This window comes from Sturnus vulgaris, chromosome 10 (assembly GCF_052056855.1).
Source record: "Sturnus vulgaris isolate bStuVul1 chromosome 10, bStuVul1.hap1, whole genome shotgun sequence".
NCBI lineage: Eukaryota > Metazoa > Chordata > Aves > Passeriformes > Sturnidae > Sturnus > Sturnus vulgaris.
Window position 1 is genome coordinate 12,953,444 of NC_142252.1, and position 27,629 is coordinate 12,981,072.

At 40.9% G+C, this 27,629-nt stretch overlaps 2 protein-coding genes across 32 annotated transcripts in view; both read right to left on the minus strand.

Moving 5' to 3' along the window:
- Positions 1-45: 45 nt before the first annotated feature.
- On the minus strand, positions 46-21,705 carry MELTF (melanotransferrin). 3 transcript variants are annotated; one of them, XM_014891688.2, is made up of 15 exons: positions 18,941-21,705; positions 16,292-16,446; positions 12,660-12,759; positions 11,131-11,313; positions 10,663-10,819; positions 9,734-9,801; positions 8,863-9,050; positions 8,500-8,680; positions 7,398-7,549; positions 7,040-7,136; positions 5,989-6,183; positions 4,690-4,846; positions 2,514-2,581; positions 2,229-2,416; positions 46-1,418 (listed from the first exon to the last, which is right to left on the minus strand). In XM_014891688.2, exons 1-15 carry the CDS (start codon positions 18,984-18,986, stop codon positions 1,140-1,142), a joined length of 2,214 nt encoding a protein of 737 aa, XP_014747174.2. In that variant the 5' UTR covers positions 18,987-21,705; the 3' UTR covers positions 46-1,139. The 3 variants fall into 3 exon arrangements, with proteins under 3 accessions (XP_014747174.2, XP_088026987.1, XP_088026986.1); XM_088170861.1 differs by having other exon boundaries at positions 46-222; positions 1,220-1,418; positions 16,292-21,705; XM_088170860.1 differs by having other exon boundaries at positions 16,292-21,705.
- Positions 21,706-21,846: 141 nt separating this feature from the next.
- Positions 21,847-27,629, minus strand: part of DLG1 (discs large MAGUK scaffold protein 1) — a 143,813-nt gene continuing 138,030 nt past the window's right edge. For all 29 annotated transcript variants that reach the window (XM_014891684.2, XM_088170845.1, XM_014891683.2 and 26 more), the window contains 3 exons: positions 25,770-25,879; positions 25,312-25,403; positions 21,847-23,575 (listed from right to left, as the gene is read on the minus strand). In XM_014891684.2, the coding sequence (XP_014747170.1) occupies positions 23,469-23,575; positions 25,312-25,403; positions 25,770-25,879 (309 nt within the window). In that variant the 3' untranslated portion in view covers positions 21,847-23,468. The remainder of the gene's footprint in view (positions 23,576-25,311; positions 25,404-25,769; positions 25,880-27,629) is intronic.

Sequence of the window (27,629 nt, forward strand, 5' to 3'; positions counted from 1 at the left end):
AAATGTTCATGTCCCAGAAAAGCAGTAGTTTAGCTACCAGGCTGGTTAAAGTGTGATTACTTCTCATGTTTATTTGCTATTTTCATTGTTTACATGATTACTATCTGGCTTTACCAGGTTTTTATTAACCAAATGTCTGTTCATCCCAGGATCATGAGGTGGTCTCTGCAGTCAGGAGGACGGTGCCTGCCAGCAGCACAGCAAGGTCTGTGGTTAGTGCAGCTACGGATAAAAATAAAATCTGAATGCTATAGCCAGTAGAAATGTCTACTTTCTACTGTAAAAGTACTTTAGTAAAGTACTTTGTTTCATCTACAGCAAATACAAGTTTCATGCACAAGGCACTCAGGATTGCCCCGTGTGGAAGGAGGACAGTCATGAGGTTCTTGATGAATGCTGCATGAAACTAAAGATCACAGGACATCTCTGGCGAGCCATGAGAGCACTGGGTGTGGAAAGTCAATAAGCTCAGTGGATGCTCATGTTCGGCTTTGTTCTTTTCTCTGTCAAAATGCAGACCCCCTTCCAGTCTCTCTGGGCTTCTTTTTCATCCAGTGACTTTGGAAATTTCTTCTACTTTCTTCTGCTGGAAGGTAGAATACTTTGTCCATGGCAGAAGCTGGACTGGTCTCTGTTCACAGCCTGTCCATTCTCTGTGCACTTACCTCTGTGGTAGTGGAGCTCAGGAGAAACAAGGTCAGATAGGTAAAGCAGGGATGTGGAGTTTGAACATAACCAGCCAGGAGGCCACTATAGAGAGAATTCACTAGACGGGAGTTTTGATATTGCCTTCCAAGAAATTCTTCTACAGGTCAGAAACCCAGTATCCACCTAACAGTTCTTGGGAATTCTGGGTGGTTCAGTATCAGCAACAATGGCAGAGATGCTCCAGTTTTAGACTGATCTTGTAAACCATGTTGATACTGTATTGCTGGTTTCTGCCCCAAATTCCAACCCATCCACACAGACAGGGGCAGCTTTTAGCCCTGCCCCACTCCCTGATGAGCAGATGCTGTTGGCATTTGCCCTGCAAAGAGGCAGGAAGAGGCATTCACATGGTAGCACAGCATGTTATCCAGACAGCAGCTTTTCTGAAGAGAAGGTGGCAGGGCAGAGGTGGCCTGGAAGTTCCCACTGTGCTAGTCCAAGCCTTGTATCTGACATAAAACAAGCAGGGGAATGAGAGTAGCCATGAGTGAGTATTGTGTTATTTTACTACCTGCCCCAGAGCACTGGGGTGTTTGCATCCCTTCAAGGGACTCAATATATTCACTCCCCAGCCAGTCTGTGTATGTTCTCTTCTCTTCTACTGGCACAATCTCAAGAGTAGAATCCTTAAAAATCAAGTCTTTTCCCTGAAAAGTTGAAGAATCAAACATTTTGAATCCATTTTCATTGCTGCTATTTCCAAAGTAGACCTGAAAATAATGAAAAATTCTCAGCATTTTGCAAGATGAAGTGCCATGTTCCTGTCATACAACATGAAAGATGACAGGAACCGTTTTGTAGATGAAAAATTCATACACAATTGCAGAATCTCTCTTATGCGTTTGCTTTTAGATGCTTCAGTAGATCAGATACAGAATTCTGCCACTGGCAATTACAAGAACAGTATTTGTGATTTTGTGTTTTTAGTTGCTATCTGGAAAAAGAGCTGTAGTTTTTTTAAAATTCTCCTGCCTCAATATTGTTATGCAATATAGGGTTTGGCTGCCCAGGAGTTACAGACATGACTGACATGGAGATATTGCTCAGTCTTGATTTTGGGGTCTTCAGGGTGGAGAAGAAGGAACCTCACTGTGGCAGCCAGGCACTCTCTGCCTGCATGGTTTACCATGTACATGCTGCAGCATAAACAAACCCAGCAAAGTTCTATTGCATTCCAAGGAAGATTCCAGAATGGAAAAGCATTAGCACATACTCTGTTTCTTGCACACCTCAAAGTAACACAGAAACAGGAGAAACACATAGGAAAACACCTTAAGTTCCAGGGAAATTACTACTGCACCAGTGGCTGGGCAAAAAGTTGAAATCCCTTGTGCACCAGTGTGGTTTTACTGGGTGAGTTACATGGGTTGTCCTTTACCTTCTCTGTCACACTCCCAACAGGCTGTGCACTACCCATAAGCTGCCCGTGCCATGAGGCAGGATATGGCAGCATGGTCTTTATCCTTGGACTGTGCAAGACCATATATAACTCCCCTCAAAAATAAATGGATTATTAGTACCTGGGCTCTGTCCAGTAGTCCATATAGAGCAAAAACATTGACATCTGGGTGAACCATGACAGCCTGAGCTGGCACCTGAGCCAGGTGACAACTGGCAAACTGAGTGACTTCAGCACGGGCACCATTTGGACACAGTAACTGGAAATCACTGGACTTCAGCTTTTGGGCCCAACTAGCAGTGTTTTTACCTGAAAAAAAAATAAACTGGTCACTGTCAAGCAATGAATGCTTTAGAGCAAGAAAAATTAATTTAATTATAATAAAGAGATATGTAAAACTAAGTACCATCTGTGTTCTCAAACACTGTCGAGTGCTTCACAAAGGCCACATCCCCAGAATCCTCTACCAGGCACCTAAAGGAAGTCAAAGATATAAATGCTTTCAAGTCAAAGGATCTTTATGTGAACCACATTTTTAAAATAACTCATAAGTTTAGAATGCAAATTCTTTACAGGCATTCTTGTAAACAAATTTACTGGACCCACAGTTAGTAAGAAAAACCAGAAAAATTTAGCAACTTCGATGGAGAGAAAAGCAACAAAATTTAATAAAAAATATTCTGAATTACAAATTTCAAGAGTGGAATAGAGTAGAAAAATTTTATTAAAAGCACTGTGAAAAACAACAAAAAAGACCAGTATTAGATTAGTGAAGAAACAGAAGATCTATTATGTCATATTCAGTGCAGCACTTGCATCCCTGTACATTGGAGATCTCTGGTTAATCTAACTGCAATTTCTAAGGGTATTGTTCCAGAACTGAGTTCAGTTTCTTCTAATTTTCTGAAGCAGAAGTAGCCCAACATGCCAAGGGACCCTAAAACCACCTCTTCTCCTATATACCTTATTCTATAAGTGTTTTCAAGAAGCATTTCCTAAAACAAAATCATGAAACCAATGAAATAGATGTAGAGCTGTAACTGTGCATGGCTTATGCAGTACAAAATACAAGGGAAAGTTATTACTGGTAACAGTTACTAAAAATACATATATTTCAATTGCACCTAATTTAACATCAACAGTTCTAATAAACAGTTCAGGCTGATACTGTCATGCAGAGAACAAGGACTCACATCAGAAAAAGCTTTCTTAACAGATTTTTTCCCTACTCTGTCAAGTTTAATTTGCCCCAAGCAGTGGGATATACACAAACTGAATGGCATCTCACACCTCTATCAAATTAGTCTGAAGACAGCCAAAGTTGAAGGAATCTGGAAATCTGAATTTTAAGTCCATCTGAATCACCTTCCATAATTCATTCTTCTTTCAGAGAGGATCACCTAAGTGTCACAGATAGACCTACCTCTGCCTTGTAGAAGACTACAGTCCTCCAATTTTTCATCCAAATTCGACCCTTTTAAATACTTAAAACTTCCCACATCACTCAATGAATTAAGCACCTTCTCTATTAAAAACAAAAAGTGACCTCCATAGAAAGTTTGACTGTATGGGCACTATTATTAAGTGCACAGTCTTAGAATTATGAGCAAGGCTCACACAGCCTGTAGCAGCATTTGTTGCTCATTCATCTGGTGACTGGGAGCTGGCTCTGTTAATCCATGAAGTACAGCAGAGGATCTGGAGTTTGCCTGCAAGGCATGTACCCAGCAGAGCAGCTGGACTCTACTAAAAAGATTTGCAAAAAGTAGTTATCCAAATCTAACACTTCATTATTTACCAGGCAGCTGCTGTTGAAGTCTCCTCCCCTGAAGGAAAAAGGGGGCTTTCTGCCAGCTGTAACATGCACCATTGCCTTCTGAGGTGAAGGTCAGGAAAAGGAAGTACTCCTTCCATATCTAAGAGTTTCACAGTCTTTGGGTATGGCCCCATCTGTACATGTACACTGTTGCACAAAGTATTTGTTCCATTTTATATTATTTCCCCCCCTCTATTTTTAACATACTTTGTTTTGAAGAGGATTTGGTAGCTGAACATTTGCCACAGTGTTTGTGCTGTACAGAAATCTATCTTCAGCTACAGCCACCAATGAATCAGAGTAGTGAAGACTGCAGGCTCCCTGTCATGATCCTGTCACTCTCTGCAGGGACTTACAGCAGCCAGATCCTGGCTACTGTGTGCCTGCTTCCCTGCTAGAGCTCCCTATGGATGACCTGCCCATCCAGAGTGGCAGACTCGCTGTCCCACTAGATTAAAGCAAGACTGGATGCCAACAACAGTCTACTTGGTCCTCACAGGATGGGTGCTCTGTGCACAGACATATGGTTTGGGCTGTTGGCCACCTGGCTGTCTGCAAGGACACTGGCAAGGGCTGTGTGGTGAGCCAGTGTAATGCCTTACACCATACCTGTGTTGGTGAGAACATCTGGGGACACACATCCCACCTCATTTATGGCACCTGCTGCAGCAGCAACAACCTCTGTCTGCTGACTGGGATGGAAATCAGGTGCTCGTTGCATTTTGGCAGGCTGACAGACTGAATGACAACCGTAGGTATCAGTTACCTGAAGGCTCCACTGTAGCTGTAATAACGTTCTTGGCTACTTGCACTGCACTTGTTGTTTCCACTCTCATCTCCAATACAGAGCTGACAGAGATTTGCTGGGTAATTGTCCTGCTCAGCGGAGGGCACACAGCTGGCAGAGAAAAACTCACTCACAGCTGGGGAAAGACAGAAACAATATAAAGAGTGAAAAGTGTGGGCTCTTCACCAAAAAAAAGGCAGATACATCATGAAGTTGTAAACAATGCAGGTTTCAGTAGCACAGTAGAAATACAAGTTACAGCTACCTTACTGGAATTCACAAACTAGAACTTCTAAAATATTTTTAGAGCACTATTTAGCTGACTATGTAATCAAACCAAAGAGCTTCATAGGTGATTGATAAGAAGTAGGCAAGCAAAATTAGAATGTGGAGTTCTATGTTCACAGATCTTCTGTTATGCTACATTGTTTCATTACCTAATGCAGTTTGAAAATAAATGCAATAAAATCCTGGACAGGGGCACAGGGACGCATCATCAGTGCTTAGGATAATGGTGTGTGCTGGGGGAGCAGTCAGGGAAGTGAAGGTTCTCCTCTGACATCTGTGGCAAGCTCTGAGCTCCCAGTGTTAAAAGGACATGGACAGTCTAGAGCTAATACAATGGAAGGACAGTAGGATGCTCAGAGGGCAGAAGCACAACTTGCACTTACCAGGCTGAGAGCTGGATTTGGTCAGCCTGGAGATAAGACAATTAACAGTGTATTGTTATCTTAATCTATATAGTGGGTTTTTCAGGAAGACAGAGACAGATCCTTCTCAGGGATGCAGAGCAAAAGGATGAGAAGCAACAGACCAAAGTTATGAGAAGGAAAATTCTGATTAGACATAAGAAAAGAAATCCTTTATACCAAGGATGGTCAAGTAGTGGGACAGGGCCCAGAGAGGTTGTGTGTAATCTCTGTCCTAGGAGTTACTCAGAACCTGCCTGGACACAGCCCTGAGCAATATGAATTACCAGACCTTTAAGCAGTTGCTTGGAATAAATGACCTCAAACTGTCCCTTCTACCCTAAATTAGACAATTATTTTATGATAAAGGAAAGGAATACTTTCGTGTTAGATGTAACATTCTCAGACCCCCTCCATTAGACGACACTGGTGGCAAACTTAAAATTTCAAATCATTATATTAAAAACACAATACCCCTTCACAAACAGATATGATTAATATAAAGGTATGAAATATCAAAACTACTGCCTAATTAAAGTTTATCAGTAGACTATTACTATCTTATTGATATGTGATATTGTTGTCTTACCTTGAGGAATATTACAGTCTCTGTTCTTAATAATCCCCCTCTTAATTAGTATACCAATGGGAATATTCCATCCAGCATTTCTCCCCAGCCCTGTGTGGCAGGACTTCTTCCCTCTCAGGTCACTGATGGTGAATGCATTGGACAGATTTCGTTTCACTAACACCACAGCATAGTATGCATTGCTGCTGTCATTAGCTTGTAAAATAAAAAAAAAAAACAACACATTAGAGCTTCCCTTAAGGACTCCCTCAGCTCAGTGATCTGTGGATCCATTACACTTATAAGGTGGCAACTTCAATTGCACCAACAATCTGCTGGTCAGGCAGCATAGAGGTACATGGAATTACTCTGCACTTCTGCTGCCTCACACTGCTGCATTCACCTCTGGTCTGTAAGCTGGGACTGCTACACACCTGAGCTGAATAATCTACAAACAGATGATGAAAGTGTTCTTGTTCCCACCAGCTCTTATAAATACATCCTTCTGAAAAACAATGGTTGGGGCATAAGTAACTCAGCAAATCTGCTTCAAGAAGTTACTTTTATGTGAAAACTTCAAACCTACATTAAAACTTCTACAAGTTTGGCAGCAAATTTAAACTCTGCCTTGGTGACACTGTGGACACATGCCCTCTTTGAATCAGTGACTCTAAAGCAGCCACATTAACAGGAAGAATTTGCTTCTAACTAGAATCTACCATGCAATTTTTGTATTTTTGCTTCTCTTAAAAATATTTTGACTTTGTGAATACTATTTTTTCCCACTGAAAATATTTTTTTTCAGAATTAATTAAACAAATGAAGAGGTACAAGACTCAAAATTGCCAAAGACTCAGCCTGGTCCTGCAGCAGGACAGATGAAAGTAGCCTTAGCCTCACTGTAGAAGCTCATCTCATATCCTCCTCTATCCATGATGGGAGGGTAATAATTCTTATTTCCTTTGAAAACAGCCTTCCCAGCTGGGCTGGGAACAAAGGACTGTGCTTTTAGTGCTGTTTCCAAACCACCTGGAAAAATGAAGTCAATATTGATATTTCTGGATCTTCTTACCAGAGTAACTTTCTCCAGCAGCTGGCACAAGGCCGTATGTCTTCCCAGCTGTGTAAATATCAGCTCCACCCAGAACTACAGCATCACTTTCCTTTTTCTGAAAAATAAAATATAGGATTTCTGTGAAAAAACCCAGCACATACTTTCCCTGCTACAATGACGACACCTTTATGGTCACACCTGTAGCACCTTGAGGGGCAAGGCTTACAGAAAAAGAGCATCACACTGCTAAAGAATCATCTCCTTGAAATCCAGTGTTCCCACCTGTCAAAGTGAGTGCACATATCTAACCCCACCCACCCAGCAGAGAGCAGCTTCTGTTCATCTGGTTTATGGCACAAGGATTGTAGCAGCCTACCTGGATCAGCTCCATGCACTTTTGCTTTGTCTCGGCTGAAATACACTGAATTGCTGGCTTCAAATTCTTTTTTCTAAAGGCAACGGCCATTTCACCACATTTCCAAATCTCCTCAGTGGATACAACACACCAGTTCAGGCTTTCTGGTATTGCTGTACAAAGTTGAAAAGCAAATGCAACATTCACTTTCTTTGCAATGGACAGCGAGGATTCACACTGCCCACTCTCACATGTGTCCCATACATGTTATTGAAAATATTTGCTTCTGTGTTGCTCCCCATCCCTCCAGCTCAAAATTACACCTGACCAGGAACCAGGGTACTTACTCCCTGGTAAGCAGTTATATCCACACTGCAAACCTCTCCATAGCAAAGGAAAAACTCCTATAATTACTGACCATTAAACCCAGCTGTAATATGTTAGCTGAGTTCAGCAAAAAGCCACCCTGAACACAAGCTTTCTCACATCCGACAGTCACAGAGCAAAGCCTAGAAGAGACAAATCAGGAAGGTGAGGGGCTTTGCCACAGCACAGATCACATCTGGGAGGCTCAGTTGCAAGGATTTTTAAGCTTCTTAAGGCAAAGATTATTGCAACTTGTGTTTCTGGCTTTCCCAGAATGTGTATCAAGTAATTTCTACTTTCTTCTGATAGCAGGAAAGACCATAATGCTTCAACAAAGAGCAACTGAGGGTTTCCTTCAGCTTAGGGAGGAAATCTTCTGCTAGGAATCCATTCATCCATTTTTATAGAATACCTTGGGATTTGTGCAGCAGCACATTATTATCTCCCCTTGTCAGCAGGTAAGAAATTAAGCACCAGGCAGCAGTAGCATCTTACCAGATTAATGCCTCTCATACACCAGGAAAGGGTAGAATATGCCTGCATCTTATAACAAAGTTGGCCAGTTTGCACAAGAAAATGGTCTGCAACGCAGTACTGTTTCTAGGTCAAAAAATGATCTTTGCCCATTCTCAAAGATCAGACTGGCATCTTGCTGTAACACTCCAAGAGTGAGAAGAAAATAAAGCAGAATCAAGATGATCTATGTTATCAGCTATCTTTTTTCTTGCTTATAAAGAGGAATCTATACACAACTTACTGTAGGGGTTGCAGCTCAGGGCTTGCATGACACGAAGATACTCATCACCCAGCCATGCCTGGTAATTCTGAACTGTGATTTCAACAAGCTCCGTGGTGGCATCTCGGAACAAAAGATTTTGGGCACCATAGACTGCAGAGTCAAACATCTGAAACTTGGCGCCTAACTCATTAAATCTTTGCTGTAATGTTAAAGAAGAAAGAAGCACCTGTCACACATTGCTCTGTCTGGGATGTGTGACATCCCATACCCCTTCAAACCCCGCAGAGCCAAAGGTGCTCAGATATCCTGTTCTCTGTTTCGTTAGATAGCTGGGAGAACTCTCCTAAGATGCAAAGGAGCAATGAAGAAAAGGCCTCCTACTTGTCCCTGGTTTAGGAGCTGGAAGAGAACTGTCCCATCTGTGTCAGGACGCACAACCACAGCCCGAGCAGGGACTCGGGCCAGGTGGCAGCTTCTCCACTCTGTCACATCAGCTCTTCTGCCATCGCGACACAGCAGCTGGAAGTCCCGGGAGCGGAGCCGCTGGGCCCAGGAAGAAAGGCTTCTCCCTGCAATCAGACAGGATGTGCTTAAGGAACACACATCAGGTGGAGTGATGCTTCTGGCTCCAAGCCTGCTCTAAGCCTCAATTGCACATGTGGAGCAGAACGCGCATCTGAGCATCTCTGAACCATTTCTGACTGCACAGCATATCCCGTGCATCTTCGTGGTCCTTTAGTCCTGTAACATTCGTGAGACTGCACTGAGCTGTAGCTGGGGTCTGCAGCAGGATCAAGAGCATCCCTAGTTTACGATCACGTACAGCTTTTTTTTGCGTTTTTCCCCCTGGGTCAGATAACACCATGATATTAAAGCAATGTTATGCTCAAGGTAGTTTTCACACAGTGCCAGGTAGGGAAGTTAACTCTCTCCTAGTCTCCACTGAATCCCTTGGCAGGCTGGAGCAATGTAACAGCCCAGATCTATACAAAAAGTTTTCTGCTGTTGAAGGTCTATTTCCAGAAACAGCTTAAGATTCCACCTTTCACCTTATACTGAAACTATCAAGCATTTTAAAAAATCTTTATCTCCTGGTGCACACCTCAGAGGGTACATCTGTTTTCACTATTACAGCATTTTTTTGTCAATTCCTCAATTCCAAATACATCAAGGATTTGATATTATACTGTCATTACAAACACAGTATTTCAGACCTTGCAGTCATTATTCAACAAGCTTCAGAATTACTCACCATCTGTATATTCAGGCACTGTGCTGTGCTTCACAAAAGCAACCTCTCCAGCATTTTCAGCCAAACACCTAATAAAATATAAATCCAACCACAAAGATGCATTATAAAACCTCTGTGCTCTGGCCACCACCGGCTGACAGCCCAAGGGCTCTGTGCTCCATTCCATCAGCCACAGACACTGACCTATTTCCTTCTGCTGAGAGTTTTGCTCAAGGCAGAGACTAGTGGCTGTTAGAGCATGAAGCAAACTATCATTGTCATTTGGTGAATATGAACAACATGTTCAGTGCTGCCTGGGACAAACACCACGACCTTCTTTGTCCAGGACAGCTCTGTGTCTAAGGTAGTCACACAATCCTTTGGGGAATACACAGGGAGGAGCAAGTGTTTCTCATAAGCAAATTCTGCCCTTGTTAATGCTATGACTGGGAGCTGCAACACAGCACAGAGACAGGAAAGAGGAAAATAAAGACGGGTGTGCAGAAATGGAGGGCAGAACAACTTGATAATTCAGAGCAGCTGAGGTGGGATAACTGAAATAGCCAAGTAGGGCAGCAGTTCAGCTCTCAGGCTCCAAAGATCATCAGGTTTTACTGGGAAAGATGAGTCAGTAAAGCTTGCTGAAACACTCGGATTGTGTCAACAGCTGCTGGACAAAGCAAATAGCAGTGGGCTTTCCCTGCCCATTGTATGTGCTAATATCCATTTGATTTTAATATTCAAGTATGAGTACCTGAAGAATTAAGAATTACTTTTAAGAATTACTTTTGATCGGTCAGGTTAAAAGCATGGCTATCCTAACAAAACTACAGATTTTCTAACAAGATCAACTAGAAGCTCTGTAGCTTCAGTTTACTGTCAGTGAGACTTGAACATGATGACTATGGAGATGGTACAGCAATAAAAAAACTGACAAACATGATTTTTACCTGAAAGCACCACTGTAGTCATAGTATTGCTCTTGGGAATTTCGTACACATTTGTTCTGTCCTTCTGAGTCCCCTTTGCAGAGCTGACAGAGGGATTCGGGGTAGTTCACACCATTTGCTCCAGGAACACAGCTTGCATTGAAATAGTCACTTACAGCTAAATACAAAATTAGAATGAGGCATTTTTAGCAATGAATAAACAAGATCAATTTCATTTTAACACATCCACACAGTACATCTTTAAAAAGACCCAGAAGGTACAAGTTATTTTCTTCTTAAAAGATAATTTCCAAGTTTAAAAAAAACAAATCCCTGCAGTCTTCATCAGACCTACATTAGGATTGTACAAGGAACATCAAAGTCAAAGAACAAAACAGCAGCCAAGTCACACATTTCTGTACACACGCAGAGGATCCCAAGAGCATTGGGAGAGCAGTGCTGAAGAGATCTTTGCCCTGTAACTCTTGCCTGTTGGAAGGTCACACGCCATTGCTGCCAGGTGCCCGGTGTCAGTGAGGTAACCCACGGGCACATCCCAGCCTGCAGTCCTGTTGATGCCGGTGTGACAGGAGCGCACACCCTTCAAGCTGTTGATGGTGATGTTGGAGCTCCTCTTCACCACAGCCACAGCATAATAGGAAGTTCCAATCTCTGCAGCACAGGAAGAAAGAGAAGCAACCTAAGTAGCCTCACAGCAGCATAACAGTGACATACACTGATTTTTGGACTCTTGTGCCTGCCCTACCCACAAGGAAGTCACTGTATTCACATCCTTGCTGAGAACCTGTTGACTGTGAAAGTAGGTTTCTTTTCAGTGTGAATTGTCTTAGACAATTAACAGACACAATTAGTCCACAGGCAATCTATTCCAACTTTGGAGGTCATTCTGCTTTGAAAGTAAGGTTCCTTTCAGGAAGAAGTTTTCTATGACTCTAAATAAATTTGGATTGAATTAAAACAAATATCATTTACTCCCCAGTTGATCTTAATTTTGTAACAGCAGAGTCAACTGATGTCTCTGGAGCATCACAGCTGATTTTATTCTCCTTGTTTTACAGTTTAATATAACTCAGAGTCAAGATCTGAGGGTCTGAAGTGATCATAAAATCATTCAATCTGACTTTAATTAGATCAGAAATAATTAAATTTCTTCCATTTTTCTCTGATTTGAGCCAGCCTCTGCATCCTGAGGCCCATTTGGTTCTGAGAAGCCAAACTACAGGTTCCTCACCAGAGTCATGATGTGTTTAATGGGGTGGGAGGCTGCTGCAGATGATCCAAGAGCCTACAGACTGACCCCAACAGCCACTTCTGAGGATGCCTTTGGCCAGGTAACACTAAGACTCAGCTACAAAACAAATCCAGCTCCATCTCACAACAGTGATGGGACATCACTGCCAGCAAACTGCTTCCAGAGCTCTCCCTTCCCTTGCATCTTTAAGTTAGGGAGGTATCATCCAGCTCTGAACTACACAAATATGTTGATACTGAGCCCTTAGTCAGGACAACAAGTCACCACTGAATTATTGTCTCTGCCTTGAAAGGAACTCAAAGCTTAAGGTCACCCAGACGAGAAGCAGAATCTAATACTTCCTTTCTTCCAGCAGGTAATCATACATTAGTAAAAACAAAATCTAATTATTCTAATGTATAGGACTGAGACATAAACCTAGTGATTTATGCTTAACTCATTAATCTGAAAAGTATGGAATAGAGAACACAGAAAGCAGAGAGAAAGTAAAAACCAAACAAAAACCAACCCAACAAACTTATGACAGGAACAGCTTCTCTGACTCAAATGCTTCAGGACAGGCTCAGCCACAGCCCTGTGTCTCCTGTTTCTCCAGTCTGTTACAGGCAGGAGCAACCAAGAGGGAACCTGACTACTACCCACTGTTTAGAGTCTTCAAGAAGACTCCAAATAAAATGCAAACAGTAAATACAAGTTTTTTCTTATGGATTTTAAGTAATCTAAAAGGTATTTAGTCAGCATATACCTTGATCATATACTTCCCCAACCACAGGTTTCAGACCATGCTCCCTTCCAGCCTGGAAAATCAAACGGCCATCGAGGGTCACTGCATCTGCCAAGTCATCCTGTGCAGACACAAGAGCAGAATACATGTTAAAGCTTAATTATCAGTAGTTATCAACAACCAGAGTACCCATGCATTTAGAAGAGACCTTAGTTAACATGCATTTGTGCTTTCTTTTATTTTAAGGGCACACGAATTTCTGAAGAACTCTTACCAAGAGGGATTTTAGATCTTCAAAACTGCCTTCCTGCAGAAGCAATGCAGAAGCCAGCCCTGCACAATGACGGCTTCACTAGTCTTAATAGTTCAAAAGAACTTTAGAAATGGATGCTGCAGCTCTCTGTGGGATCTTAAAGCCCAGCAATTTGAAATTTCTTTGTAGCTAGTGCCCCAAAGCTTGAAGATTTAAATAATGTAGATACATTTTTAGATCATACACAGATAGTTCAAAAAATATCTTTTGAGGCTGCAAATGCCAAAGTGCACTCCAAAGCACTCTTAGAGTCTGCTGGCTTGTAGCTCAGCACAAGCCAGACATGATTTGTGAGTGGGAGAGCAGGTGGCAATGAGAAGGAGGAAAGTATCTAAAAACATTGTTCAAACTGGGAGAATACAAATCTGAGGCATCCACTTTGGGGAATGTGTCCAACACCACCACATGTTTTCTGTTGGCTGTAACACCAAGCTTGCTGGTATCCTGCTACAGCTGCAGGATAGCACAGGATGGGGGCTCCCCCAGCAGCAAGGCCAGAACTGCTGTACACACCCCTGGCAGCAGAATCAGCTCCCACTGTGTACTGAACCTATGGGAGCCAGGAGAGGGCATGTCACACACAGACAAGATACTGCTGCGAAAATAATCACCAGTGTGACATTTTGCATTTCTAAGCTGATTCCAAGTTTCTTATCAGTTTGCTTAACCTCTGGTTTGGCCCCGGAGAGGTCATTTAGTTTCCCCATCTCCTGGGAGCTTGCAAAGCACTGGCCAGGGCAGGTCTAGGACTGCCTAGCACACCACAGCAACTTCCCACAGGCTGAACCACATAAAGAGCTAGAACATTTTTAAGGGATTGTGTGAGAGCACAGGTAATATGTCAATGTTAAAATCTAAACCAGATTTGAAGTTGCCACGTAATTTGAAATCTTTTACTTGTTTGGCTTGAAGGAGGAAAAAAGATGATATTCATTAATCAGCTGAAACAACAAGTATCATGAGAGGTGAACAAATCCAAGGGAACCTGAAGCAGATTTGGGGTTGGGAGATATTTGCATCTTAAAGAACAGACACAATCTTTCTGAATAGCCAGATGTCATATTCCACTGGTGAGGGTCAGAGAACAGGACAGTGTAGGAATCAAACACAACCTGTGGTTTAGGAGGGACACCTGACAGGAGAGGAGGTGGGAGTTAGAAGGCTCTTATCCTCAGGGAGAATAAAATGAGCTCCTAGAATTGGTGGTGACCCAAAAGTAGAGCAGATAAAATGAAAAGGACTGTCACAGAAACCATGAGATATGTTATAGGGCCATATTTTCATAGGAAATAGCCCTTTTCTGACTGAAAAGCTGAACTTTTGAGCTCTATTTTGACACAGAGCCTCTGATAAATAGCTTTTGTAAAAATATCACAACAAGACATAAAAGGTCTATTGTTGTACTTAACTTGAATTAGTTTTCAGGCCACAGATCTCTCCTTTAAATGACACATAATTATTGCTGATGTAACATAGCAGTGTGGGCATTTTTTTTCCAGCAAGCATTTGTCAATAAATTTAACAAAAGCGTGGGACTCACCTACAATTTTTAAGTATACGTGTGATGGTAATACTCTCTCCATTATTTTCAGAGGAAGTTTATTTCTGTGTGTCACAACATTTGAGAATTACCTACATAAGTGTTTTAAAGACCTGCTGAAAATCAGCTCTGGTCACATTAAATATTGTCAGGTTCCCTAGTTAAATATTCAGGTATTTCTTAATTTTTACACACCTTCAATTAAAACAGCTTTTTCCTTTATCTATGTGCTAACACATTCACAGGTCTAAGTCCAAGTTATGCAGTGTTACAAAACAGCATCTGCCTCTTCAGCCACTGTGTCCTGCTCCCTTCTTGGCTTCAAAGATCAGAGTTCAGTGCAGATACCAGCTCAGGGATTCCACACAGTCCTACACAGAGTAGGCCTGCTTGAATGTTTAGTAGATTATTAGCACAAGGGGGGAAAAAGAAGATCTAAAGGACAAAGTCTTGTCTGAAATCTTACAGTGAAAATTAATTTTATCAGAAAGCAACTTACTCATGCTATCTGCCTGCCTGCTATTTCCAATGGCTAGCAAATGCAATTCTGTGAGCTCTGTATTTCAGAAGCAGACACTCATCAACCCTTTATATAATCTGCTTTGCAGAGTCTAATAGGTCCCTCTGTGCAATGCAGCAATCAGCCAAGCGATTTGGGGAGGATCTGACATTAAAATGTCCTGTCTAATTCCAAGATCTGCATCAGTATCTGCTCGCAGCATTCTTCAATAGTCTTGACACCCTTGCTCAGAACAGTATTTATCAAGAGGCAATGAAGCAGTCTTAGGAGTCAGACGACCATTCTGCTTCATTTACAAAAATTACAAGATATCAGTTTTTGAAATCTGTTCCTTTTTTCTAGCTACACAATCATCTGCTTCATCTCCCTTCAAACTATTCTCTCAGATCTCCTTTCCTTCCTCTGAACCTCTTGTCCTTGACAGGCTAGATCTCCAGAAAAACCTGGTTCTCGGGCATATCTACAAAGAACATTCTTTATTAGCACAGCCAGCCAGCCTTTCCTTCCCCCACACTCTGCCAGTGATTACCTGACAACCATGATTACCTGCCTCCACACTTCTTCCAACATCCACTTTTTACCTCCTACCCCCTCCAAAGGACGGAATTATTTTGCATACATCATTTTGCAAATTCACATGTTCACAGTCTTTAAAACCTTCCCCAGAAGCATGCTCCTTTTGGAACGTGAGCACACTCTGGGCAGCTGAATTAATACAGCTTAATGCAGAGGTTTGCCCTTTGCTCACCCAACTTACTACTTTGCCTCCCTCTTGTACTCAGTATTGGGAGATTTGATTTGATTACACTCAGCTCATGTGTTTATACAGCAATTTCCATAACAGGACCCTGAAATGAGAGTTTGAGCCAGATTTTATCAAGATACAGTCTACTTAGAGCCTAAGCAGCACAGCCTTAACTACTGTCTGCATCTTGTAGCTACATCCCTTCTTAAATATCTGCTAAATAAATCTGACACAACTGCCAAATAAAAGATTACTATTTGGGAGGAAATTTTTAAGACCTTAGCTGTGTTCTTAATGACTGGTCATATGTGAGCAGCCAAACAAATGACAGAGGGCCATTTTGACATTCAAATTCATATATATACTTCTGTGCCTTTTTTAAAAAAGATATGCCTTGATTTTTCAGAACCATGAATGCCAGGAAGCATTGCCTGGATGGCCACACACTCACCACAGAACTGTGCACCTTGCCAGTGGATATTATCAGGCACATGGAGAAATAAAACTAATGACACTGGTGTCACTCACAGCTCACCTTGATCATCTGGGTACAGTTAGCAGCCGACCCCCCTGCTGTACACTCCAGAGGGGGAAGAATGCCAGCCTCACTAAAGGCCTTGCTCATGCCATTACACTTGGCAAGTTCTTGCTCAGACACCGTGCACCACCGGACACGCTCCAGGCCGAGAGCTGCAAACACAACACCAAGGGAAAATATTACAAAACATATCAGAGCTTTTGTAACAGAGCTTACCATTTAGAGACAAACTTTCATTCCACTTCTCCCCCCAAACAGAAAAAAAATCAGGGCTCACTTTACTGTGAATCTTTAGTGATGACTCCTACTTTCATTTCAATTAACATGAATACTGAAGTTTTTTTGGACTGACCACAAGATCAGACTCAGATACTGATTATTTCTCACATAAGAAATATCGTACTATGGAATAGATCAGGGCATCCAGACTGTTTTAAACACCTTGCAGAATACACCATCTTAATCAAGTTAAAAGCACGTGAAATTATTATTTAAAATTATATGCTACAAGACCAAAGAGACTGTCCAAAGACAACTCTTGTCTCAAGTATTACTTGTTAGTATCTGGAGTCCTGCACAAGCCCTTATTGGTCTGAATTTAAAAAGCAACCTTAGGTGCTCAAAAGCCTTGCCACTAGGCTTATTATGAAAACTTAAAAAGTAAACTTGGCCCTTCAAAACAGTCTTTCATAAGAGATCATAACCACAGTCAGGAAAAGGGGAAGGCAGAGCCATGAATGAAAAGACTCAAGTTGAGTAGTGGAGATTTCCATTAATTAGCAAAGAAAAGTGCCTTTCAGTGGCCCCAAACGTCACTCTGCTAAGTGCCAAAGCTACAAACACTTGGTTGCTTTTGCAGGGAGATGTCATCGTGCACAGACAGTGCGGTGAAATGGAAACACAAGCGTGGGTTACACTGACAAACAGGCACGGTCATTTTCGTAAGCAGGGACACAATATTCCACTGCTTGTCTACAATTTCCATTTTTAAGCTGGAGTCTGTTGTAAACCATTTATCATGTGGTTTTCTAATACCTCTAACTGGTCCCCTGCTTCCCCCCCAGTGCCATGCAGCTGAGATGCCACATCTGACTGTGCAAGTTAAAAATGACTCCACTGGTGCCCGATAGTGCTCCGTGCACACCTCCTGACTTAGTGGTGCAGACTAAACAAGGCTGTTGATGCCAAAAGATCCAATACTGAAACAGTGGGTTTGGCTTGCTGCTCCTCTGCGACACAGAGCCAACTCTACTGCTGTCAACAAATACTAAGTCAGACTTGGAAAGTTTACAGGGAGCTTTCCCAGCAGCATATGCCAGTAGAGGGAGAAACAACTGCCCACCTCTAAGCTGCAGGAATTCTAGAACCAAGAGGGCTGGGAGAAAGGCACAAGAGGTCATGGTAACAATATATCTCACAGAAACTTAATGTTTGCACTACCTCATCTGTCGGGGTGAAATTTTCACCATTAATTCCTTGGGACTGGAAGAAAAAACCTGTTTTTCATTTTGGCATTTTCTTTTTATAAATATAAGCAAACAGAAATTAAACTGGGGAGTCAGCATCTCAGTGTGCATGTATGCTAAGTGCCATTTTTCAGCCTCAGCATTCTGATTTTACACATAGACACATAGGGGGTAAAGCATGAACTGTATGAAAAAATCATTAACCATACATCTGAAACATAAAGTTCATTTAGCTCTATATTTCAGCAAAAATAGCAAAACAGCATGAATCTGTTGGTTTTTACCTCACTCATCAAAACTAAGTCTTTATTGGTCTCTTTCCAAATTGCTGAATTTTGTTGTTAGATGAAAGTCAGATCTGGGCAATATCCTGGTTCCTTCCTTACAAGTTAGCCTCTGAAATGGGCTTGATCAGACAAGGCCTGCAGTTAGCCTCTCTTCCTATTGTCAAGGCAAATCAGCTTAAAATATCAGGTCAGGTTTATTCTCAATTTTGGCCCATCTGTATATCAGCAGATATATATATTTAAAGCTTGAAATGGCAGAAGCTAGCAACTTCCATTTGAAATTATGCTCAGAGTCCTAACACACCCATAACTATCACTGACAAACTCCCAGTAACTCCTCCAAGTAATGGAACTACATTGTGTAACATTTTATCAAATGCCTATGTATACAGCTGCTACTACTGCAGTATCAAAGGCTTTCAACAGAAAAAAATGGGGGAAAAAAAGACGAAAATCATTAACTAGGATCACTTCTTTTCTGAAGAACTGAAGAGCGCTTCTGAAACAGCACCTTACACCTGATGAAATTAAAAGCACTCACGAATACAATTTGGGAGTGACAGGAGAAAGCCAATGTGTTGCATAGAGCACGAGAAGTGAAATAAAGCAATTATTTCTATTTTTCCAGTTATCATTTAACTGCTCCTTGTTGTGTAAAACAGACACCACTGAACCAGAAACTGATCCAGTGCTGAGGAAATACATTTGGCACCAATGAGTCAAAATATATACATGGTGTTCAATACAGTCTTTCCTACTGCTTTTCCATTACTTCCTTCTGTTTATTTTCCTGGCGATATGAGATTGGCTCTGAAGTGGTTCGAGTTTCTTTCTGCTCTGTCACATCCCACAGAGATCCCATGCCACAGCAAAAGCATTTGGAGGACACTTACCAGCATGAAAGAAGAGAAGACAGAAAACATTTCTGGAGCTCTTCATGATGAAAATGTTGGGATCTGTGATTTTTTTTTTCCAGTCTTCAGAACTCCCAGAGATCAAGGCTCCTGCAAGAGTGCTCTCTCCAGCCTGGTCTTAGGTGAAAATCAGTTGCATTCTATTGCCAATGCACTTTGTCCAACAACATAAATATACCCTGCTTACCTCGGCACACGTCACCTCGCAATGACTACTGGAAAAGAAAGCATGCCTCTCTTCACACTGCCTCTACACTTGGAAAAAAAACATCAGACCTGGAAATTGCAAAATATCTGAGGCACCAATGAGGTTGCTACTGCCTTGGCACCACCCACAGACTTTATTCAATGAACTGCTGCACACGGGCACACAGGGGTGGGGCAGGGCTGTGGAAGCACATCCTCACTCGGAGCTCTGTGTATTCCCTATACCTGGGGCTCAGGAAGCAGAAGGAGATTCAAGATAAGCAGTTTATCTGGCAGAGTACAGTCACTTGATGCTACATTCTCATCATTGTCACAAATTGCATAAAGCCATCATCAGAAGCCCAGGCTCTTACAACAGCAAAGCCTGTGCACTCTACACGTGGTACAGCACATGCTAGGTGCACACTTCCTGAAACTTAATAGCAATTGCTATAAAATAACTGAATCATTCTTACTTATTTTAAGGTCTAAGAGAAGGCCCAGGATGAACTCTCTCCCAAAAAGAATCAAAACTGGCGCCAGTAGCTCTGTTAAAATTTACTGTGAATTTTAGTGTAAATTTCACAGAGCAACCCTGGTTTGTGCTGCCCTTTTATTCATTTCTTATTAGTCAACGAACTGCAGGTGGCTGTAACACTTTGTTTAGATAAAAGCCATTGAGTCATTAGACAAAAGATAAAAGATTAGATAAAAGCTGCACAGAAACAGAAGGGCTGTGTCTCTTGAGTCCTCACACCCAGGGAGAACATCCCCCAGCAGCCCGTAGGGGAGTGTGGCAGGAGGCCTCCAGCACTCATCAGCTGCCTGACTGCAGTTTGGCAGGATGCTGGCTCTAGCCCTGACTAGCACCTGTAAGACAACAGCTGAGTCAATTAATTGCTGTTTCAATTTTCAAAAAAAAATTTTAAAAAAGAGAATGATCCCTCCAGACAAAACCTTATGGCTGAACTCTGATCTTGGCTCCCTAGACCATCTGGAATGAATTGCCCTTTTGTTGTCTTAAGTATTAAAGAATAACCTGGTGCCACTGGAGTATTTCCAAATGTTTTCAAGGACCCAAGGATTGCTCAGATCCTTCCTGTACCCTTCCTACTGGCCAGATAACATCTGAAGCCCTCCTCTCCCTGATGTTTGCAGAAGGGCTTACATTCAAATACAAATGACAAGACTGACAGTCCTAGCACCAGTTGCTTCAGACTGAAAGGTAGGATTATTAAGATACGAATCTGGTACCAGGGCTCTCCTGTGGTTCTTCTAATTCTTTATGGAAATGGTTTGGAAGGCAAAGGAGCAGCTTTTTTTGTACAAGAAGTCTATTCCAAACACAACCCCCTCTAATCAAGCACACAAGCACAGTTTATCAGAATTTAGATAATTTTCTTATTTCATTCTTAACTCTGTAAGTATCTGTGCTTTAAGGAGATATTAAATTTCTGAACCTAGTTTTCAGTTTAATTTAGCAAAAATGCCAACAAGGAAATAATATAATTTACAATAATAATAGAAAGTAATAAATACTTTAACAAGCATGTGTCTGTATAGCAATTGCAAATAGTTGGGTTATCAGGCAAGAAGAAAATCCACGATGCCTTCACTGGGCTAGCAAAAGAGTGGTAATGCATCAGTATGATGCCATTTGGATTTCCTAATTACTCTAGTTGTTAAATTAGAAGCCTTTAGCAAAGTACATGTATTGTAAAATATAGCACTAAAATAGAGAAAAGTGTACTCAAGAATCAAAGATATATCAGCACCCAATGCTGGAAAAATGAGACCCAGAGAAACACTAAGTAATGCAAAACCCTAACAATTACACAAGATAGGACAAGAAGGAGCATCAGGGGTCTCAGAATCAACTTTGCTGCCAGTGTTCAAAGGTAACATCAAACAAACAAAGAAAACTAAAAAACCAAAGCAAACACTCCAGAGTCCTTTGGGTTTTCTTGAAGACTTGTTTTCACTCCCCCATGACAATGGTGCAAGGTAACTGCTGTGGACTTCAGTCAGAGTGGAGTGTTTGGTGATACCTGGCAACTATACAACAAGTGCCTGGGGGCAAAGTTTGGTGACAGCTACTCAGACACTCCAATATATGAAAGAGCAATTCCTCACAGAGCTACTCAGCTGAATAGGGCTCTTTCTGATGGGTTAAAGAAAGATATAAAAAGAAATGTATACAGTACAGTGATCTCAGATGTGTTTGCAGATTTGATAGCTATTCATATCCATCTCTTTTTTTTTTTTTTACAGTTGTTCTTTTAAGATGTCACACAAGATACCTCAAACAGTCATTTTCAAAGAGGGAGACAACAGTACACTTCTAGCTACCTTAAAAATTTATGACATTATTTATGAAAAGCTGCATCAATCCAGTACACCACGCACTTTCATGGGCAGGAAGTCTCAGAAAGGCTGCACACCTGATTTCCCAGATCTGAAAACCAGAAACTCTTCTGGGGTATGCACCAGCAGTTTTAAACTCCTGCAAGCCTCATTAGCATCCCAACATCAGCAATAATTGTGTCACAAGTTTAAACCTGCTTTTAATGCAGTAACTTCAGTAGCCCCAGTGTGGCCACAAGTGTTTGCCTAACACCTGATTTTTGTTTACAGTCTTGTTCAATTATTCTGCAGTGCTACACCACATTTATCATAATTAAAAACACACTTGACAAATATATTGTACAATAAAGTTTATTAGCTGTTCTCCTCTTTCTAACAAATGGAATGGATAGTGTTGATAATTCTTTACAAACCAAAGCTGATTTGGTTGTGTGACTGCCCCATGACTGCCATAAGTACATCCCTCTCAAAAACAATCAGTTGCAAACAAGCAATGGCAGGTACCAAATAATACGAATTAGAGAATTTCATTATTGAAGGTTTTGGTACAACGTATTCATAACATTCAGCACAGAAATTTGTGCATTGTAAATGGAAGATCTTATGCCAGTGCAATCCGAGACGAACATGTACAGAAAAAAAAATATATTGTTGACTCTGAATTCTCCCTTTGGTTAAGACATGCATATTACAAAGGGGACACGGGAAGACAAACACCCGGAATTGCGTAGAAAAGAGGAGAACTTGCATGTATTTTTTTTTCTTGTACTAATATTCCCTGGACTTCATGCCCAGCCATCACAGACCATTTGATTTTTCCATGATTAAGGAAGGTAAATTCTAATTTGTTTTTTTTATTTTTATTCAAAACAAAAAGCTAGGAGTAGGTGGTAAAAGAAAAATATATATTTTATATATATATATTTATACGTGTGCGCAACTATGTAAAGAAAATAATTCCCATAGTTACAGAGTTTAGTTAAAGAAAGTTTAATATATATATATTTATTATAACAAAATAGGCAGTTATTGTGGGTAAAATATTCATTAAAATCTGACCCCTAAGAACACACACATTTTTAGGCTATGAATCATTCTCTCATTGCCCTAATGACCATCTCTGCAGCTGTTTTCTGAATTACTGCCAATGGAAATTTGGCATTCCTCTGAAAAATACAGGTTTCCTAGCACCTAAACATATTTTTAGGCTCAAAAACTGTGATGACCATTATCTATAAAGAATTTCTGTAACACACTATAAATAGTGTTTCATGAGGAAGATTAAAAACATTACACATCTTTTCCCTAGCAATTTTATTGGCAAAAAATGAAAAAATAGATTATAAGAATATCCGTATGAAATTATGAAAATGAATATCCCTTTAGGAGTAGTAATGGGACTTAATGAAAATGCTAACTCAAAATTTGAAAGTTTCTTTCTAACTGCCTGGAAAGAAAAAAAGATACCGTGACAATAGGATTGAACTCAGAAAATAAAACCTGAAATTGATTGCCCTGACCAAACCATGCTATTAAAGTTAAGCGTGCAAAGTTACTCATAATTTACAACTTCCTTGAATACAACTTTTCTTTCAATTGTTATGAAATTTTAAAAGAATGTCTATAAAGCTTTTGTGAAAAATCTTTGAAAGTTACTTTCCCTTAAACATTAAGGAATTTTACCAAGCAATTCCCTCCCACCCCCACCCTAAACTAATAGCTGGTCAGGCCATTCCACTATCATGTTTGAAAAATGGCAAACCAACAACACACAATAATACAAATTATTTAAACTAAGAGAGACACCAAATGTAAAGCATTATGGGAACTGCAGAATGTGATGGTTAGGGTATGAACCACGCTGGAAAGAACTAGAGCAGGCTCCACTGGAAGGGCTTAAGAGTCGTCAGATGTAGTAGGTGATGTCAGTTAGAAAATGAAAAATAAAAATCTGTTTTCATAATTTTTCCTTTGCTGGAACCCAGATGTAAGGACCAGACTGTTCCTCTATGATCTGTTTCACTTGGTTGTAGATTTCTTCCAGAGTGTCTCCCTGGACAATAGCTGCAAAACATAATGTGGCAATCAGCAATCATCCCTCTGGTTGGTGCAGAAACCAGGCTGCTCCACACCAAGCTGCTCCTTCCCCTCAAAGTGGCAGGAGGATTTCTGGTTGATGAAGGAACAGACACCCGTGGACATTCCTGGTTTCTGTGCTGGAGTGAAGCATAGAGTGGTACTGCAGGACACACAAAGCACTTCCTTGGGGACAGGGAGTGGCTTCCATTGTCCTACCAAGTATATACGTACAATTGATGAGGTTTTTTAACCTTTTCCTAGCCACATGTTCCAATTTGCCTGAGTCAATTTACATCCTCCAGTATTCTTTCTGGCTCAGCTTTCATTTGTGTTTCCAGCACAAAGCAAGACAGTGCAGGGCTGTGTCCTCACAGGCTCGTGAACTCAGCTCAACCCTGAAGCTGCACAGCAAGGCTGGCTGATCTTGAGATGTCTACCTAGCTCTACCTTTGCCTTTGAAAAAAGGAGGAACTCGTGGAGTTTGTTGTCCAGACAACAGATTCAAGTTTTATAGACAAGAGGCTTCCTTATACAGTTAAAAGTCCAATCTATTATCATTCCTATCGTGTTAGTTGATGTATTTTTGCCAAGGCTAGAAATTAATTAGAAATGAGCCAATATGGATGTGTTTGACATATCAGAATAAAATATAGTCTGGTGAAAATGAAGCTTGAGCTGTTCTTACCAACACTTCTTCCACTTCAACACTGGAAGAACAATCGCTGTGAGACAGCAACTTCTTTTTAATTAGTGTCACAATCTCAGTGTCAATAATCCAAGAAGTAAAGTTTAACATGAAAGACAGTTTTGGAGGCAGGTCAGACTCACTCTTCTGTGCATGAATAGAGTACTGCTGCTTCTGAGCTTTGCTTTCATGCAAATTAGTTCCCTTTTATTCCTACCATTCCATTCTTATCTCTTAAAAACCTTCTCTCCTGGCGCTGCTGTACTGCCTGTGGGAGGAGGCTGCTCCATTGTTATAGGCCAAGTATAATGTTAAGCATCTTCTCTCCAGCTAAGTTCAAGCACACCTCTTCCAAATGTCAGTAACCTCAAAGCTGAAAAAGGATGTGCTTTTCATGTGCTTCAGTGTAAAGTTTAAGTCTGTGGAAACAGAACCTGCTGATGAAGTTGGTTTCACTTCACACACATGATGTGATATTTTCCAACAGATAAGGGAATACTCGTATTTTGTTTTACCACCCAACTCAGGGGTGGTAAACTCAGGAGGGTGGCAGCCTCCAAATTGTAATTAAAATCTGTAATGGCTTCAAGTATCTCAAACAGATTCAGAAAAGTATTTCTGGCTTGAATGGGATTATCAAGGAGAGAAGTCTGACCATCTTCGTTTGTCAACAAGTCTCCAGAGAAAAATCATGGCTCTAAACACTTGAGCACTCAAAAAGTCTTTTAGGTTTTTGAAACATCATAATTTAAGTCCCTTAATTTCTTGGAGAAAGTGGAAATTTCTTGGAGAAGTGTCCTATATAATGCCCTATATATAATATATAGCTCCCAGTAAATTTTTGTATATTTTTTAATATTAAATCAATTGATCAAAGTAAAATTGGTGTAGAGATACTAAGATGGTTCTATATCTCAAAGTAATCACAGATCACCTGAAAAACAAAGCTCACTATCTCAGTGGTTAGGCAAGCACTATTTTTACAGCAAGCATAAAATTTCAACTCTGCAAGCGAGCAGTCACAAGCAAAACACACCTGTGAAGTGTTCAGTGAATTCTTGCTCCAGTTTCATGGCCCTCTCAAATGTCTTCCTGGCTTGCTCTTCTGTTAAGCGTTTATTCATTTCCCTGAAAGTGAAAACATTATACCTTTTATAAGCCACTCTCAAATACTTGGAGTCTTTAAAGTTTTAAACTGTTGTTTGAGTATTAATCCTAATAAAAGGATTAAACCCTAAAGACACCAAGCAAGAACTGTAGTGGAAATTAACTGCTCTGGCATTATGCTGCATGGAATTTCATTCAATGACATTTGTTTGCAAGCTCTCTCATTTGGATTAGAAGCCTGGACTTAAAGTCCCTAAAAGCTAAATTCAGGGAATTAAATATTATTTAAAATGCAAACATTACAATTGTCTGCATATAATTTGTGGCTGGCTTTTCAAATACAACAGTCTCAAACAATTTAGCATGAGGTACTTCACTTTTACTCACATGATATTTTCCACTGTTTTGGGTTTAATAAAAATGGAGATTGGGTACAGCTGGGCAATCTGCAACCTTTTGATGGCATTACCAGAAACATCAAGAATGCAATGTTTACCCTAAAGAGTGAGAGAGAAGGGAAAATGGCACTAAGCAAAGTTTAAGTCACAAGTAGCATAGCATAATAATTTAGAAGAGAAAACACATCTCCACTGAAACAAAGAAAATTAGAGTATTGCATCAACGATACTTCGATTTCACCACTTTGGCACAAGGACCCCCAGTCTCCTCTACTGGATCACACATCATTTGAGATGTTCCCGACCCTCCCTCCCTCCCTCCCTCCTTCCTTCCTTCCTTCCTTCCTTCCTTCCGCCCGCCCGCACAGGTCACAGCCCAGTCAGCAATGCAGAATCCTATGGTGGAACGGCTGGACTTCAGCCACACCACCAAAGTATTTTATTTCAGTACTAATCTGAGGGTGCTGTAGGGAGGTGGCCATGTCACAGACAGTTCAGAGAGGAGCCAGATGGCTTAACTGGCATACCTGAGGGAGTGCCCACCCCTGCTGGCAGGGAAACAAGCCACCCTATTCAAGAACTGCACACAAGCCCTCTCCTCCTCCAGGTACCAGCCAGTAGAAATACACATTGGAGATGGTGGATTATCACTGGCTGATGGTTGATTTATCATTCATCTCTTGAGAAACAAATATAACTTGACTGTTCCTTGGGCAGTTAGACAAGTTAGACAAGGTAAGGCTGCTTTCCACCCCCTCTCTATTCTCCCTCTATAAAGAATTTTCCAGCTTCATCTCAAGCTTCCTGTTCTCAGCTCATCTCAGATATGCTCATTTCCACCTCACACATTTTTATTTCTTTCCTTTCTGAGTAGCATAGGATTAATTTTGCATACCATCATTTTAGAAAGGTACAGGGGAAGAGGAACAGAAAAGCACTCTCAGGTGACTACATTAAGAAAAGCTTTTTCTTTAGCAGGAGACCAATGTGAATAGCAGAAATCTGTGAGCCAGGATACAAACCTACAAGTACCATATAATCAAAGGTTATTCATAACATACAACACCATTCCTGAACTCCTGGGAGATCATTCCTGGAGTAATGTCTGAAATTACTGACATGCTTCTGCTTCCTGACAGAAGAAATAACTAGGATCATTTACATTTGTTCTCTTTCCCTAGAAAAGCAGAATTTTATTTCAGGAATTTTTAAAGAGAAGTGTTCTTCCTGCACAAAAAATATATATGTCTGTTTCCTTTCAGCTGATGATAGCTGTTTCCCATGGGTTTGGATGCCAACTGGTAACATTTTAAAAAGGTGTCTGTATGTCCTATCAGAGTATTTTATGTGTACTGATCTGTCCATGTCTTTAAAGTGGCATATGCTCCAAGAACTGAGAATTAAGGGTATTACTTGATCCTTTTTTATTTTTCAAATAAAACACTATTTGCTGTGTTTGGCCCAACAGCTTATGCCAGGAGCCAAAGGGTGGAAGGCTGGAGAGGCAGCACAGTAGCTGTGCTGCACCTTATGGGATATAACTGTGACAGTTTATTCCAAATCAACAATGAATGTGCATTAACTGTGGCCTCGAGACACAGAGATTTGCAAACTGCTGATGATTCCCAAGGAAAGTGGATATGAAAATTCTTTTCAAGTGAAGATTTGAAAGACAAGGAAAAGAAACACAAGCACATCATGATACAATCATGTTTTCATCCAGGGAAGCTATTTTGCACTTTGCACAGTGCATTTAGAATAATATTTTATATATTTTAGTTCCCTTCTTGTACTGCATCTGATTGAGAAGCACAGCACAGCAGCCAGTGCCTTCTATAACTGAACAACA